This window comes from Pelobates fuscus, chromosome 1, assembly GCF_036172605.1.
Source record: "Pelobates fuscus isolate aPelFus1 chromosome 1, aPelFus1.pri, whole genome shotgun sequence".
Lineage (NCBI taxonomy): Eukaryota > Metazoa > Chordata > Amphibia > Anura > Pelobatidae > Pelobates > Pelobates fuscus.
Genome location: NC_086317.1, coordinates 137,238,971 through 137,257,711, shown reverse-complemented (window position 1 = coordinate 137,257,711; position 18,741 = coordinate 137,238,971). Strand labels below are relative to the sequence as shown.

Genomic DNA, 18,741 nt, shown 5'->3' with positions numbered 1-18,741 from the left:
CCCACAGCCTGCCAGGAAGCCACAGCCTACCAGCCGCAGCCAGCAAGCCCACAGCCTTCCAGCAAGCCCACAGACTGCCAGCCAGCAACAGTAATTAAGGTAAGAGGAGCCAACTTGGCCTAGGTATCAGCAAGCTATGTTGTGTTGCTATATTGTAAATAGGAACCAGAGTGTTGGAGAGAACCCCCTCCAGGCCCCCATTAGACTCCATTGTAGTCTCTAATGGGGCCTGGAGTAGATTCTTTCTAACACTCTCTAAAGGACACTGAGATAGCCTCTGCTAGAAAGACCTCCCCTCCATGGCCCATTAGCCCTCAATTGTAGTCTCTACTGGGGCCTGGAGGCGACTGTTTCCAGCAGAGGCTATCTAATGGACGCTGAGATGGCATCTGCTAGAAAGACCCCCCTCCATGGCCCATTAGTCCTCAATTGGGGATTGGGGATTATTGCACCTTTGTTCCTTGTGTCTAAAGATTGTGTAGGATGTGGCTGGAGGCGGAACAAGGGTGGGGCTTGCTGCGGAGCATGGGTGGGGCCTGTAAGGGGGCCCTTTATTTATTTTGCCCGTGGGCCCTGAGGGTTCTCATTCCGCCCCTGTCCTCATGCAAAGCTCACACTTTGCATGGACGGCGGAAGCGCCTCTAGCGGCTGTCAATGAGACAGCCACTAGAGGCTGGATTAACCCTAATATAAACATAGCAGTTTCTCTTTCCTCTAAAAACTGCTATGTTTACAGCAGGCAGAGTTAACCCTAGATGGACCTGGCACCCAGACCACTTCATTAAGCTGAAGTGGTCTGGGTGCCTATAGTAGGTCCCCCCCTTATTGTTAATTTTAGGGCCCCCACCCACCGCTCAGGAGTGGGGGCCGTGAGGGGGACAGTAGGTCCCCCCCATTATTGTTAATTTTAGGGCCCCCACCCACCTCTCAGGGGTGGGGGCCGGGGGGGACAGTAGTTTTTTTTAATATTATTTATATATAGTTATATATATAGTGATATATACGTATATATTTATGTATATAGATATATATATTATTTCGTTCTACGTGTATTTTGATATAAATATATATATATTAATATCACAATACAGTTAGAACGAAATAAAACACACCTATATATTTTTTAAAAATTTATTTTTAATTATTTTTTTAATGTTATTTTTTTACGTATTTACATATTTTTTTATATTATATATAAATATATATATGACAATAATTATATATATATTTAATCAGTATCAGTCTACGTGTAATTTGATATTAATATATATATATATATTAATATTAAAATACACCTAGACAGTGTATGTGTGTGTATGTATATGTGTGTATATATATATATATATATATATATATATGATCTAAGTATATATATATATATATATATATATATATATATATATATATATTTTACACTTATTTAATTTATTTTTATTTGATTTCAGCCAGCAGGGGGACTACCTGTCATTACAGGCAGTCCCCCTGCTGGCAATGCCTCAGCCAGCTATACCGGCCATGTGATTGTGAGGTCCTCGCAAGGACCTCACTCTCACATGGCCCGAGGGGGGCTGAAGAGGACGGAGGTGCTGCGGGGGGCTCCCTGGGAGTCCTCCAAACCGTGATCGCCGGCGTGGGATCGCCGGCGACCGGGTAAGTAAAAAAAAAAACGGAGGGCGTACAATTTACGCCCGGCGGCGTTTAGAGCCGCTTAAAAAAGGACGTAATTGTACGCCCTCCGGTCTTAAGGGGTTAAATCACTTTGTTTCTGTTTATGCAGCCCTAGCCACACCTCCCCTGGCTATGATTGACAGAGCCTGTATGAAAAAAAAAACAGTTTTCCCTTTCAAACAGATGTAATTTATCTTAAATAATTGTATCTCAATCTCTAAATTGAACTTTAATCGCATACAGGAGGCTCTTGCAGGGTCTAGCAAGCTATTAACATAGCAGGGGATAAGAAAATCTTAATTAAACAGAACTTGCAATAAAGAGAGCCTAAATAGGGCTCTCTTTACAGGAAGTGTTTATGGAAGGCTGTGCAAGTCACATGCAGGGAGGTGTGACTAGGGTTCATAAACAAAGGGATTTAACTCCCAAATGGCAGAAGATTGAGCAGTGAGGCTGCAGGGGCATGTTCTATACACCAAAACTGCTTCATTAAGCTAAAGTTGTTCAGGTGACTATGGTGTCCCTTTAAGGAAAGCCCAAGAGGTAAAGGGGCAGAGTGCATACATCCCAAATGTCCCTATTTAGGAGTGACATTCCCTATTGTGGGTCCAAATCCCAAAGTCCCTCTTTTCTATCCTAATGTCCCTCTTTACTAGGAGCTCCATATTGTTGCTGTATCGGAGTGTATAGCAGAGCTCCTCAGTAATAATACTCAGAGCAACATGACTTTAGACATAATTTGCTATCAGCAAGTCACATAGAATTTCTCCCACACTCCAAGTCACAGGTGACAGTATTTCTGGACCCAGCAACACATCTGGTAGGGAACAATCTCAACAGCCTGTCATGCACTGCTTAAGGGTCACTGACCCCTGCTAACTAAAATATATATATATAATGATGTCATCAAGAAAAGTTGTAGTAATAAATAAAAATACCAATTTAAAATTAAAGCCATGACCAAAATAACATGACCTAGTAGCAAATATTCACATATTAAAGTGGCTCTGTCTCCCCCTCCAAACTGAGTATTTCATAAAGATCTTTATGAAATACTCAAATTGATTGTGTTGGAATTTTACTCAGCCATCACCACTAACTGATGTAGTTAAAAAATATGGTCTGTCTGTGAAGGAGGCGTGAGAGAGAGTACAGCGCTGAAGTCAACAACAGATACTGAAGAGGATGAGGCGGATCAATATGGCAGTGCATGTGAGAGACAGGTTCAGGTAAGTAAATCTCTTTTCTTGCCCCCCCTCCCCTTTCCGGCCAACAGTGTTGTTGTCACCATCGTGAGTCTTTGCAAATTATGCAATATCCCCAGATAGAGGCAGAGGCACTTTAATAGTTGTTTTCTTGAACGTTTGATGTTATATTTTCCTGGACAGCTGTTTTTGTTGTGAAACGGCAATACAATTTTTTTTTTTTTTTTTGTCAATCTGATTTTTATTAAGGCATATAGTATGGGGTACAGAAGAGAAGACGGAGGAAACGTTAAAGCGAGTTACATTATAGGGTCGGTACAACAATACACAAAGTTAAAGTACATTTCCAGATTTTCAATGCCTAATTTTTTTTTTTAAAGTAACGTAGTTAAACTCCAATTTGAAATTACAAGCTAAGGATCGTAGGATCCGGATTAATATCTCGCTAGGTCATGCTAGTCAGGCGATAGATTACACATAGATAAAAAAAAAACAACAAAAAACCATTAGTTACTTATGCTAGGTACATGCTAACTGCAATATGCAAGCAGGTCTGGCTAGTTCAGCATTAGTGACACTGGTCAGGTAAGGTAAGCTATGCACAAGCTACGACATTTTGAAAACATGTGCGCACAGGTGTTTTGCCAAATTTCGTCACGTAAATACATAGAAATTTCAGGCTTATTTTGTGTCGGTTAACAAGTAAACTCAAAATTTAAGAATAACAGATCCAGCTTAACGTAAAATGTACAATTTAAAGAAAATATGCCAAGGTGAGAAACAGTACAGATGATATAAACGGCTTAATAACGCAGGTTCTTGGCTGAGACAGGCTGATAAATGGTCTACTAAAACATGGGTATAATCACGCTGGGAAGTTGCGCCAGGCTTAATACCAGGAAGATCTTAAAGGTCATCCAGAGGGGACTTATTCGGGCCCAAGAGTGGTACAGGATAATAGGCTAATCAAGCTTGTCAACCTCAGCATTGGCTGGGCAGAGATATGGCAGTAAATTTACTCTCTGAGCTGTCGCTAAGTTAGAGCTGCGCCTACTGGGTAGCAGGATACAGTGTAAAACTAAAATGATGCGGTGCAGTTCAGTTATAGACTTGTAATAAGAAACACAATAACCGTGACCTAACGTTATAATTATGCAGTTGGTTCAGGTAAACTTTTAGTGCGTCTTGTTAATACCACTGCACATATTATCACAATTAAAAACGATCAAAGCTCACCGCTCTTTGCCAGGGTATATGGCCACAATGTTTGCTAAGATATAGCTAAGTTACACACTGCGTCATGTTAATGTGTGGTAGTAGATGCTTAAAAGTCTATAGTTCGGTTGGTCAAATAGCAGTTTCAGCGTCGCGGGCTGGATTGATGGATGGGGCCGCAACCTGCAGGTTCATGGATTGCTTCACCCGATGCCCGTTCTGGTGGCTCCGCTTGCGTGGCCGGGTAGGCGTGGGTCGCGCCAGCTCCCTCTGGGTAGTGTTGCCGGCAGTGACTGCAGGTGGGTCAGCGAGGAGTGGAAGTGATTGCTGCTGCAGGGGGCTCCTCCCTTCCCCCGGGCAAAGTGTGGGGTTGGCACCTTTTGTCCACAGACTCGGTTGCCTCTTGGGGCCGGGTCTTTCCCATATCGGGCGCTGAGGAGGGTCCTGGTGGTCTTCCGCCGCCAGCGGCGGGCGGCTCTCCGGCGATGTGGTCGGTGTATAGGAGGGATTCTCCAAACGTACCCCTGCCCGGGTGTGTGTACCGCCCGTCGGTGCGTGGCGGTCGTTCCTGGGGTCTGCCCACTCTGCCTCGCAGTTTGGGGCTGTTTCGGCTCCTCCATGCAATCAGAGGTTTGGTGCGTCGTCCGCTCCTCCAGCATCTTCCAGAACCGGTTCAGCAGGGCGTCAAGCCGCTCGTGCAGAGGTCGGATTGAGGTTTGGTCCATAATTGGGCCTGTCGCCGCCATTTTAGGTGCGGTCGCTTGGTCTCGTGTTTCGCGCTCTCGGCTGTTCTCACCCATGACAATTAATTCAGGCTTCGGGTGTACGCTTGTGTGGACCAGGATAACCCCCTCTGGTCCTGGGGGGGGGGGTTGGGAGGCCCGATGCTGCGGGTGCTGCTCGTTTTGGCGGGTCAGGAAAGCGGCCGTCTCTCCCTTACCCCATGCGTCGTAGGCCCAGAGTTCCCGGCCCGGTTTCTCAGCGAATGTGTAGGCTTGCATGGTGTCATTCTGTGCCCCAGTTCGCATAGTGCCGGTTGCTGTGTTGGCAGGACCAATTCAGGCAAGAATACCCCTGTTTGTCGCCGAAAATCGGGTCCAGGCTCAGGAGCTCGCAGAAAGCGTGTCTGCTCAGCTCCCCGGTCAGGCTCCGCCCCCCGGCAATACAATTTTTATTACTATATAAGTTAATTATTTATGATAAATCTCTTCTAGGTTTTTATCCAAGACATCCAGGAGCACTTGCCACTCCACAATGTCATATTTTACAGTTATAGTATAACACCTACATTTCAGTTTGAAGTTGTTATGGTGCTCTAAGATTACAGCTCTTTTCAAGCAGTTTAAAAGAAACCAAGGTTTTCTTCAGCATCCAAAGCTGTCCTTTATGTAGCCATGTTGATAATGCAGAAATTACATTTCCACTTTATCATTTGCAAATCTGTAGGACTTTGGATGCTAGTGATAGGCTGGGTTAACCTGCTTCAGGCACTCTCATTTTATTGTTGCATTATTAGTATATCTCAACACTTTTTGACAAACTGCACCAAAAAGGGTTTAAATGAAAACGGAGTAATGGAGCCCACAGACTTAAAGCATATTGCCGCTACAATGCGCAATAGTGGTTATGGTGCTCAATGAGCCCCTGTAACATCTGGTCAGGTGAAAAAAATGAGGATATCCTCCACTGTGAACTCACTTATTATATAAGAAAGAGTTAATTGGATTGCAAGTAAATCCCTTTGTGCTTTTCCTCACTTCCCTTTTGTCGTTGTTGCTTGAAGTTTTGCGGATTTTTCTAAATGTAAGAGAAAATTATTAACAATAAGGTCATTAAAATACCTGTATTAGTATTCAGAGAAACATCATTACGTTTCATTTTCTACGCTTACCTTGTTTTGTTCCCTCCGCAGGCAACTGACACCTTATTGCTTTGTGTGGATACAATTTGGCAGTGAACGGTTCCTAGTAGCAACATAAGGCACATTGGTCCTATCAACTCACTCAGACTAGCGACTGGTACCATGGAGTACAGGACAACAGCGCTCACTACAAATATATACAAAGCAGAGGACACAGGTAACAATGTAGTAGTGAACATAACATTCGCCATCACATGCATCCAGCTTGGCTTTACATTCTATAACCTTCCAAGCACCAAATTAACTCATACACCCTTATGTAAACAACCAATATGAAGCCTCGTGGGCCAGTACATCCATGGGAAATGAGTGAGGCATGTATTAATTAGTAAGAAATAAACAAAGTAGGCTGAGCTGTGAGACGTGGCGAGTGGTAAATTGGACTAACATGAGCTCACATAAATCTTCTGACTTGTTTAAAGAATCCATATTGCTTTGATTCCATGGATGTTTCGCCAGAGGATCAACCAGCGTATGACAGCGCTGGGAGCTGAGACATCGGGAAATCCAAACATGTGCTTAATTACTAGAGCAGTGGATTATTTAAATTACAGGAGACTTAAAGATGGTTTCAGAACTAATACAGCAGTAAGTACCTTTCTATAGACACACAATACACTACCTTTCCATCCAAGCAGTACCTATCTTTACAGTTAGAATTGCCAGGAATTCAAAATTAATTCAAAGTGAATTTCAAATTTAAGAGTAAAATAGCTGAACTGGAATATTTCTCCAAGTTACCTATGTTTCAGTTATTTTAGTCTAAAATGTGAAATTCACTTTAAATTCTCTCTAATACACCTACAATTCTCACTTTAGTAAATAACCCCGTCTGTATTTTTTGTCTGTTCTGGTACATGAGAGACCCAGTTTCAAGTTCAACAACCACAGCTGATAACTTTACAATGCATTGCAAGCCACGCCAGCAACAATATAATTGTTCAATATTAGGGATTAAAAATGCAATATCAGTCTGCAGAATTGAGTGAGTACTCCTTTCTTTTAATCACCTTCTGGTGATTACAGACTGGATCTGTCTATACTCTCTGCTAAAGAGAATGTGATCATTAACCTTGAGTGTGGGGTAATCCTCTTTACGTTAACTGATTTATCATGAGCAGAAAGCCGTTAACAGGATGAGACACTGGAAATGTCAAACAAAACTCAGAGATGTTGCTGACAGTAACCTGAAGCTACTCTAAAACAAGCGGAATGCTAGACTAGAGAACCATCAATAGCGGTCTGTCCAACTGCATATTCACATTACATTTACCAATACCCTGATATAAATGAAGTTTATTCATTCGGCCATTTATAACTCTTTTATGTTTATTAATACCCTGACATATTAAATGTGATGTTAACTCAATGAGAAGTTAAGAAAACGTTTAATATTGTTTTCCTTACACATGTATTTCTAATGGTATAGTGTTATTCTCCCTATTTATATTAGATGGCTCCATTAAATTTTAAAGATTACTTTTACACAATTAGCCTTTTTAGTAAAACAATGCCCTATTGGACATTGTTTTTAAAATAAAGTTTAAACTTACCTTGAATCCAGAGCTCCCGGCGGTCTCATGCAGTCCAATCACAGGCTTCTCAGACAGGGGATTGGGGTAAGAGTGGTTTTGGAAGGTAGAGTGGGATTTTTTAATTAAAATATAAATTGGAAAAGGAAAACAAAGGTCATGTGTACCAGGAGTGTAACTAGTCCCGATCCACAAGTGGAAATAACTCTGACTGTGTAGTGTTTTAAGCAGAAACACTGCACATCCAAGCTCCTACCACCATTTTCAAATCACCAAAGTGATCACGGTGGTTGGATTAACCCTTTAATTAATAAGAATGGAAATAAAGGGTTTTACTAACCCTTTTTCCTGTGCTTTATCACAGCTCCTCCTCCCGCATCATCATCTTGTCTGGTGATTCATCTCATGCTTCTCTTTCAATCAAATAATTATCATATCATTGCTGCCGAGAAGCGCATACGCGGCAAGTGCCACACTCGTCCAATCACATGCTTCTCATAGGAAAGCCAAACTTGGTCGTTGCAGCAGAAGCGCCTTTCGTGACTTTCAGGAAGACGTCCACCACTAGAGGTGTGTTTAGCCCTGCAATAAAAACATTGCCATTTCTACAAAATGGTAATGTTTTCATTTGCAGGACTACAAAGACAGGGCCACAACACCCAGACCACTTCATTGAGATGATTTAAAATATATATATATATATATTACATATGTATTTTCTAACAATTTTGTGAAGTCTGATGTTTGTCTGGGCTTATTTACATGTCAAGCTGGAAATTCTGGGAGAATAGTGGAAACGTGATTTCTTGGGAAAAGCTCATCTGTGCCCAAGACAACATTTTTACTAAGGTCCTACTCGAAATAGATATATATATATTTAAACTATTACAATTATGTTTCTTTAACTTTCACATTTAATTAAACATTTTCTTTATGTAGAATATGAAGCATTAAAAAAAAACACATTTTGCTAAAGAAATATATAACATAAGAGAAAGTGTTCCTGAAATTTGACCTAATTTTAGTCAAAGAGAAAAACTGACCTTATGTTTTATCATTGGTTCTGATTCCATTAAAAAAGGGGGAGTGTAAAAGGGGACTCGTGAAATGGGCCAAAATCATTCAATGAATGACCCCATAGGGATTAGTGCCTTTTATACCAGCTTTCTGTACTCTATCGGGCTGCACAAAGCGGTTTTCTACGCACACTACAAAGGGACGTTATCAGAGAGACTGTTTTATCTTATTCTTTTCAAATATTTCTAAAGGTCTGTTAGACTTCAAAAACAGAAATAAATTAACAGTCTAATTAATTTACGTTTAGGATGCCTTTCTTTGGACATTACCCAGTGAGATTGTGAACAGGTTAAACAATACATGGATTTTACAGAATTTTGCAAAACATAAGCAGCAGGAAGACAAAGTAGACATACATCACTGTGATTTGAAAATGATATTCATCCTTTCTTGAACTATTTTGACCGTTCCGGATGAAAAAAAAGGGAGGCATCGCATGCCTGCCTGCCATTGAAACAGTTAAAAGTGTATGATTTTTTGTGTTTGATCGCTGTTATAGTCATGCTTTATTTATGCACGTTTAGAAACCCAAAGCTTTATATTGTTCTACTGCCGTTAACAATACAGTATACAGCTTCTATGGAAAGTATTACCTGTAACAATTACTAGTTATACTAACGTAATATCAAAAGTAAATAACTAGAAAAGATTATTTTTTTCCCCTCAAGTATATCCAGGGGGATCTATTCACTATTACCCATGTGTATTCCTAATGCTCGAGAGTTATACTAGCTGGTTAGATTCAGCCTCCATCCTTTTCAGAAGTTATAAAATAAAGCGATTTGCTCACCTTAATTCCCCCTTGTTGTGCTGATCTCTCCACAGCAGCCATTCCTCCTCTGAGAACATCAATACTGACAATCTCAGCCAATCCAGTGCATCCCATAGAGAAGCACTGTAGGGCTAGAGCGCATGTGCGGCAATTTCCCTGCTGCGCCAATCAGCATCTTCTCCTAGAGATGCATTGCATATCTATGGGGAACGTTCAGTATTTCCATGCATTCAGATGAAGCCATAATAATTAAACTACTGGCAATTTTTACTTATCTATGATTCCATCTTCCCTGCAGAGGTACTTCACATGCACCTTGCAGTAGTCAATAGTATAGACCAATGGTAGGCACTCCAGATGTTGTGGACTACATCTCCCATAATCCTCTTACAGCAATAATTCTGGCAAAGCGTTAGGGTAGATGTAGTTCACATCTGGAGTGCCGAAGGTTCACTCATTTGTTTCTTAAATGTCTTTTATCTTTTGTAAGTTGGTCTACAATTACACTTTGATTCGTACCTTGCATAATGTAAAGGGCCAGCAACCAGATGAAGACCCCCGGACTAGTCACCTGCATCCACCACTTGCTAAACAATGGTAAAAACACCACCCTTACTAAACCTTTCGGAGTGAGAGATGTCCATGGGCTTTCGGGCTTGGCTTTGGCAAATGTCGATCCTGAAAGAGAGGACAATAAAAACACTGACTCTGTTTAGATTACGATATAAAGTGAATTGTCATTTATACAAATGTTTGGTTGCAAATAACTTTGCACATGGCAGGATTTCAATCTACAAATGTTCAATAAATACAATTAAATAATTTATATAAAGGTTACATCACTCTACACACAATTCTTCCATGTATGGCTCACCTGTCATGCTCTAATTGGGACACCAGAGTTGAAACGTTCTCTGCACATTGCAGTAAGCTTCCCCATATTTTTTTTTTACCTGGAGGGCTGTGGATCAAAATATCTGCCCCTGGTAAACACTGCATTAAGACAGCTGCTAATCAGCACACACCCACCTTGACATCTCCCTTTCCCGACATCATAAATTGAATCACACAGGGAGCCATAAAGAGGATAAAGCAAGCCTCTGGATATCCACAAGAATATTGATATTTCAATATGTTGGGGGTGAGGCTCTTCTGGGAGAAAGTGTAGCTCAATAATCATGCAGAATACTGCCAAACATTCTGGAACCATGGGCACTTATTTTCTATCCAAGTTTCTTCAAAAAGTATTCATTTCAATTCTCCTAATTCTAACAGTCTGTTAGGCTATAGATTTAGTAGGGAATATATTATACATTAGTTATTCTATTATTTATTTATTAATTTTTATGGTCCAAAAAAAAAAATAATTCCCCCCTTCAAATTAAAAGATTATGCTGGTGTAACAAAATGTGATAACTAAAAATGGTCAAATACAATGTCTACATACACTAAGTAAAACTAACAACATAGGGAATTGCAGGCTGTTGTTATAGTTGACATATATACGCTACAATGGTCTGAGCCTTACCTACTCTGTCATTTCTGGTTGCTATGTTTCCTAAATCATTAAGCGCCTGTACACTGGTAGAGAGGGGATGGCTTAGTGAAGATTTATTTTTGTAATTCAAAACAAAATCTAATATATGCAGGGAATTAGGAGAGAAGTGAGTAATTACATTAAAGGTTTATTCGAAGCACCAAAACAACTTTAGCTTAATTAAGTGGTGTGGAACATGTCTAGAACATGCCCCTGCAGTCTCAGTGCTCGATTATCTGCCATTTAGCAGTTAAATCAGTTTGTTCATACAGCCCCATCCCCACTCCACCTTGCTGTGACTGAAACAGCTCCGATGAAAATATGTTTAATTTTCAAACAGATATTACAGAACAGCGTATTTAGTTTAATAAGAAGTTTAGGAAGTTCTTATCCCATGCAATGTCAATTGAACAATTATCACACACTAACTATTGGTTTTCAAACACTGTCTGACCCACGGTGCATGTATAAGGTTGAAGGATCCTGTCATGTACTAAAGGGAGGGACGAGTTTCTAATTTTGTTTAAATATACTTAATTAAAAAAAAAAAACACACAAAAAAAATGTTCCTTTTGAAATTCAACTAGAGGATTATTATATTAAAAAATAGTTTTGAGGTGACCGTTGTCCTTTAACTTATTTTTGAATAAAAAAAATAAAAATAATAATAATTAGTGGGCAATAGTTTACATAAAATTAAAGCCTGGTGTAAAGGTATCAAGGCAGTGAAGGGGTTAACCCTACGTGAAAACTGGTGAACAAAAAAGGAACAAAGGGCACTGCCTATAGAGTATATATAGGTGTATACCGTTTTATTGATATAGAATGAAAATAAAAATAAAAATAAAAAATATATTTATTGGTGAACAAGATACAAGGTGATTATTTCGTACATCCACTCCTGAGCCGTCTGTATAAATACATACAGGGGCATACAGAGATACTATGCAGAAATAAAAAGGTTTAAAAGGACAGTTAACAGCACCTAGATCACAGCTGTTCTCAGATCTTACACTGTCTCCACCGTTACAGTTAATAGTACTCTTGGCAGTTAGTCCTGCTGCACAAAATTTGTAACTGTAAACAAGGTGCAAGAGACTTAAGTTGTCTGAGTGGGGTCTCTTCCGTTAAGGTAATGGTATCTCAATATAGTTTTCAAAAGCAAAGGTATCAACTGTAATTGGAATTACCACGGGAGACCCGTGCTGCCTGAATGCTGTCTTAGAGTTATAAGGCTGCAAGCTATGGTAGTGGTACGTTCAAATCCTGCAATAGACTCTACTCCGGGTACTAGATAGTGAATTACCCCAAATATAGTGTAGAGAAAAGACAGAGAAAAGAAGATATATCTCTGTGCCTTCAAGGGCACCTACCAGATAAGAGAGCTAACTACAGGAAAAAGAAAGGTACAGAAGGAGAGAGGTATTTAAATAAATCACAGAGTAGTTACCTGACACTGATGACGTCAACGTTCTCGTGTTTTCAATCAATAGGTTTGGGCGCCCTATTTAATAGCCCACTGGTACACGATCTCGTCCCCCTTGAAAAGCCGCCTTACCGGCGAAACGCGCGTCGGGGTTTTTTCTGGTCTCTCCTAAGAATTATACCCTCTGCACCAGCAGTCAATACCTAAGAATATTACGATTATTAACGATATCTATATAGGTTGCGGGTGTATCGGGAGGGACACCAAGGTTATAGCCACTGACACTGATTGTGGTTATAACACTATTTATGTGTTTAACACATGCACATATACTTTATTGTGTTGAGATTCTAGTTATTTAGACGCAAGCCAGCTAGTGACTTAAAAGGAAGGTGCCCTTGAAGGCACAGTTAGTATTTACTATTTAACTACTCTGTGATTTATTTAAATACCTCTCTCCTTCTGTACCTTTCTTTTTCCTGTAGTTAGCTCTCTTATCTGGTAGGTGCCCTTGAAGGCACAGAGATATATCTTCTTTTCTCTGTCTTTTCTCTACACTATATTTGGGGTAATTCACTATCTAGCACCCGGAGTAGAGTCTATTGCAGGATTCGAACGTACCACTACCATAGCTTGCAGCCTTATAACTCAGCATTCAGGCAGCACGGGTCTCCCGTGGTAATTCCAATTACAGTTGATACCTTTGCTTTTGAAAACTATATTGAGATACCATTACCTTAACGGAAGAGACCCCACTCAGACGACTTAAGTCTCTTGCACCTTGTTTACAGTTACAGATTTTGTGCAGCAGGACTAACTGCCAAGAGTACTACTAACTGTAACGGTGGAGACAGTGTAAGATCTGAGAATAACTCAGACGACTTTAGTCTCCCATACCTTGTTTACAGTTACAAATTTTGTGCAGCAGGACTAACTGCCAAGAGTACTATTAACTGTAACGGTGGAGACAGTGTAAGATCTGAGAACAGCTGTGATCTAGGTGCTGTTAACTGTCCTTTTAAACCTTTTTATTTCTGCATAGTATCTCTGTATGCCCCTGTATGTATTTATACAGACGGCTCAGGAGTGGATGTACGAAATAATCACCTTGTATCTTGTTCACCAATAAATATATTTTTTATTTTTATTTTTATTTTCATTCTATATCAATATAACGGTATACACCTATATATACTCTATAGGCAGTGCCCTTTGTTCCTTTTTTGTTCATTAGTGGGCAATAGGTTGCATGGCACAATATGTTGATAGGCACTCTCTCGGGAGCTCATCAGGGATCAGAGCACCAAAAGTCATTATTGACCTGGTGACATATCCTTCACTTACCTCTGACCAGGTCAACATCTATTAAATCTGATTTTATATGGACCATCTTTTTCGTTTTGTTATAAAAACCCTGAAAAACATACACATACAAAAAATACTGTCAGAACTCCTTCTTATATTGGGCAGTCTCATTTTCTAAAATATTCTTGTTTGTTTTTTAGTTTACTTCAATATATTGCAGGTGGAGTGGATCATAAAAAGAAAATTACAACATATTCAGCTTCTATATTTTTCTGATATGTGCATCTGTAATGTATATATTCATATATTATCCCCTCATACATTTTATGGGATTGCATATTTTAGGCCAACATAATGGGAAAAAAATGGTCTAAAGAGTTTTTCCTGTACAGTTATTTTGCCAACCATTTGCAATTCCCATGTCAATTTTATATATACACTGATCTTCCACAGACTTAAAACCACCTGCCTAATATTGTGTACGTCCGCCATGTGCTTCCAAAACAGCTATGATGTATTGAGACATACTACACAAGACTTGAAAGTATTCTGTGGTATCTGGCACTAGGACATTAGAAGCAGATCCTTTAAGTCCTGCACGTTGCAAGGTGGGGCTCCATGGATCGGTTTTGTTCTTCAAGCACACTCCACTTATGCTAAATCAGATTGAGATCTACGGGAATGTGAAGGCCAATGCAACACTTTGAACTATTTGTCATGTTGCTCAAACCATTCCTGAACATTTTTTACAGTGTGGTAGGATGAATTATCCTTCTGTAAGAGGCAACTGCCATCAGGGAACATCATTGACATGAAAGTGTGTACTTGGTCTGCGACAATATCTAGATACGTGGTACATGAAAACTAACATCCACATGAATACCAGGAGCCAAGGTTTCCAAGCAGCACGTAGTTTAGAGCATAATGCCCCATACATAGCAGACTGTGATGCACCTAGTGTTCTGACAAAATTCTATCATGGCCAGCATTAAATTTTTCAGAAATTTCAGCTACAGTAGCTGTTTTGTGTGATCGGACAAGATAGGCTAGCCTTCGTTCCCCATGTGCATCGATGAACTTTGGGCATCCATGACCCTCCCGGCAGTTAATCAGTTGTCCTTGCTTGTATCACTTTTGGTAGGTACTAACCAGTGCATACTGGGAACACCACAGAAAACTTGTGTTTTTGGAGAAGTTTTGACTCTGTTGTCTAGCCACCACTATTTGGCCCTTTTCAAAGTCACTAAGATCTTAAAATATTCCATGTATTCTGCTTCCAACACATGCAATTTAAGAGCTGACTGTTCACTTGCTGCCTAATATATCCCACCCCTTGACAGGTGCCATTGTAATGATATAATCAATATTATTCACTTCACCTGTCAGTGGATTTAATGTTGTAGCTGATGGGTGTATTGGCTGTTTACCATGCCTGGTAATGTTTTAGAAGACAGAAACCCAAAATACCTCAACAGTAAGTGTCTCTGGGCAAGATATCTGACAGTACAAATTCACCTACATCAAATCCTCATAGACTGTAAGCTTGTATGAGCAGAGTCTTCTTTATTTCTAAAAATCCAATATCTATAATTGTAATGAGCTGTAAATATGTTGGCGTTATATAAATGCTAATAATTTGTTTGCTCATAACTTGCAGTGGACAGTAGGCTTTCCGTTCGCGGTGCATTTTAGAGCATTAAGTTTACCAGCCGTGTACCCATTAAAGTCAAAGTGCAAATTCATAAGATGAAGAGCAGTCAAAAGCAGATTAAGCATTGACATAAATATGATTTTGCAAACTGTAATGAAACGAATTTTTTTTGTGTTTACTATACAATGTGTTATAATGCCAGCTAATCCTAAAATGTGCAAAAATATTAAATTATTATTCTAATTTTTATAGCAGTAAAATATTAATTTAACAGAGATATTCTGCACCATGTAACTGACAAAAGAAAGTCAAAAGAAACAATAGACGAATATCTAGGATGAAGTGTAATAAAGAACACAGGAGAAAGAGCAGTGTGTCTGGAGAGGTGAAGAGAAATATAAAAGCGATTTATTTAGGAATTTTGGAATTCAGATACACATAACTTAGCAGATAACATCTTTAGGAATGTAAGCCAGCTCTTTCTCTCAAGTATATTTTCAAATCACCTATCCAAGCACATCCTTGATATATCACAAAGGACAATTGAATAATCCTTTCATCAAGTTTTGAAAATAACTTTTGTTAATTTTTTTTTTTTTTTTAAATAAAGTATATGTGAAAAATAAGAGAATAAAACTCCCCCCTGCCTTTAGTATATATGTTTGAAAGCATTGTATTCTTCCCTGTTTCTGCGCAGGGAGTGAAGCAGGCAACATCATAGAGAATTGCATGGTTATTTACTAGAGAATTCACTGTGAATTCTAACCAAATTTCATATGGAAGCCCAGAATAGTCAAGCATGGCTGACGTAGAAGAAGAATTACGGAAGTTGAAAAACACAGGCAACACTCCAGGAATGAAGGTAAGTTTATTCATGGGTTCACCACCTCACAAGATTAGCAGAGCCTTAATCATGTATAAGGGATACAGAATAACACAAGTGTTTAAATAACCCCAATTAAGTTAATTAACAAATAACATCACATGTTAAGACAAACACATGCAAGAGCAAAATATAAAACATGGCATGGGGCCTACTAGAACAAAATATCAAAGTCTTAAAGGTACTGTGACCAATTGTATCATCAATAGTGTTCAATAGAATAAAGGGTAAGTAACCGAGATAATACAGAAAGAAGACTCACGATATGGAAGTACATTAAATTAACTTCAACGTTAACATGAAATCTGCAAGAGTACATAAAATCTAAAAGGTATAATGGCCCATATGATATAAAGAAAAAAAATATTGATATAAATCTCAGAAGAAGAATTAGTCCAGTTTGGCTATTTGTAAAATGTCCTTTTAATTTGAAACTCACTTTTAATTCACCTTACAGTCTCACTTTAGTGAAAAACACTGGGACTGTTGGTTTCCAAACCCTCTCTGACCCAAGGTCTATGTATATGGCTGCAGGATCCGGTGAAATACTAAAAGGTAGAGATGGACTTTTTCTCTCTCTCTCATTCTTTATTTATTTATTTTTACATATACTACCATTTAAAAAAAAAAATACTTCCTTTCAAAACTTGACGAAATTATTATTTATTATATTTAAAAAAAAAAACGCATTTGAGTTGACCGCTTTCCTATAAATCGTTTTTTTCTCAATCCTCCACAAGATGGCACCAAACAACCATAATTCACAGAGTGGAAATAATGTAAAGGGAGAGTATCTGAACACAAATACATGATAGTTTATTTTTTTATGTTTGTTGGGGATATAAACTGAAAGAAAAAAGAGGGTTTGGGAAACAATTTTTCATGGAAACATTACATTAATAAATAAAGCTCAAAATACCAAGTTTCTCTATGAATATGTTGATGTATACATTTATCAGTCAGTTCTCTTTATTTGCATCTTTAACCATCTTATCCAAACTGATACTAAACAGGACTAGGAACCTAATGGGAGGGAGAGATAGGGCAGTTTGTTCTTTTATCATGGTGGCCTGAGTACACCTCGCACAACTTTCAAGTGACTATGCTCATTCACCAGCAGCACGGTGCAAGTGAATGTAGGCATCTCATATGACATTGTATTTGGTGCTTTATATCGTGCTCTGCCAGGGAGGATGACTTCTTACACTTACACACTGTATCATCCAAAGTTAGACTCTGGACATCTTACTTTGAAGTGGTCGTGGTGCTTGGCGTCTGTATATGCAGTGTGTCAATTTGAAACACTGCACGCACTGAGTTAACTTTGCTGCCAGAGGTTTAACTCCACCTCCGGCAGTATGATTTACCAGCACGGCTGGACATTTCCAGGCGAGCTATTCCTAATTCTCTTGCAACAAGACAGGAATAACTGGTCACGCTGTAATATAAGCTGTAATTCACCAACAAGGCGTTCCCCCAACCTTGTGAAAACCAAATATGAGAAAATAGGATAATGAAGTGAACAGCGCTAATGATACAAATTACATACGTAATTGGAACAAAATTCAAAGATATATATCTTAACCCCTTGATTCCCTTTATTCCAGAAGTTTGGTCCTTAAGGGGTTAAAATGAAAGAACACAATAATAGTGCAGCATATAATGATAATGATGCAAATAATTGTATAGTGCCAAAGAAACACTCACACTTTGTAGAGCTATATAAGCTCTATTTTAGGAGCCTGGACGGAATGATCCCCATCTATGGATTTCTTGGTGTGTAACAGAACTGCTAGGCTATCAGGTGGATATAGTCAGCACATAAAAAATAAACCCAATGGTATAGTACGTATGTACACAGTAAAAAGAAAAGGGTAGACCTACTTACATCTACTAGAGCAATGAAATGCTCTAGTGTAATAAGCTACAGGTGGAACAATCCCCACCTAGACATATCGAGGACCTAGAAACAGCAGCAGAAAAAAATGGATGTGAGGTGAGTATAAAAATGACTGGATGTATTAGAAAAGTTATAACAAGTACTTTATTACAAATAAACAGTATTAAAATAAAGTGATAAATAAGAATAAAAACCAGTCTCCGGTATAGTTTATTTGTAATAAAGTACTTGTTATAACTTTTAATACATCCAGTCATTTTTATACTCCCCTCACATCCATTTTTTTCTGCTGCGGTTTCTGAGTCCAGTATATCCCTAGGTGGGGATTGTTCCACCTGAAGCCCATTACACTAGAGCAGGTCACTGCTCTAGTAGATGTAAGTAGGTCTACCCTTTTCTTTTTACTGTGTACATACGTACTATACCATTGGGTTTATTATTTCTTTTTTATGTGCTAAATGTATCTACCTGAGAGCCTAGCAGTGTGGGGATTATTCCGTCCAGGCTCCTAAAGTAGCGCTTATATAGCTCTACAAAGTGTGAGTGTTTCTTTGGCACTATACAATTATTTGCATCATTATCATGATATGCTGCCCTATTATTGTGTTTTCATTTTAAGATATACATCTTAGAATTTTGTTCCAGTTAC

At 39.0% G+C, this 18,741-nt stretch overlaps 1 protein-coding gene across 2 annotated transcripts in view; it reads right to left on the bottom strand.

Moving 5' to 3' along the window:
• The window catches only part of PHTF1 (putative homeodomain transcription factor 1), a 120,238-nt gene that overhangs the window by 66,563 nt on the left and 34,934 nt on the right, over positions 1-18,741 (bottom strand). For both annotated transcript variants that reach the window (XM_063450632.1, XM_063450638.1), the window contains 4 exons: positions 13,698-13,767; positions 9,910-10,068; positions 5,980-6,136; positions 5,787-5,885 (listed from right to left, as the gene is read on the bottom strand). In XM_063450632.1, coding sequence (XP_063306702.1) covers positions 5,787-5,885; positions 5,980-6,136; positions 9,910-10,068; positions 13,698-13,767 — 485 coding nt within the window. The remainder of the gene's footprint in view (positions 1-5,786; positions 5,886-5,979; positions 6,137-9,909; positions 10,069-13,697; positions 13,768-18,741) is intronic.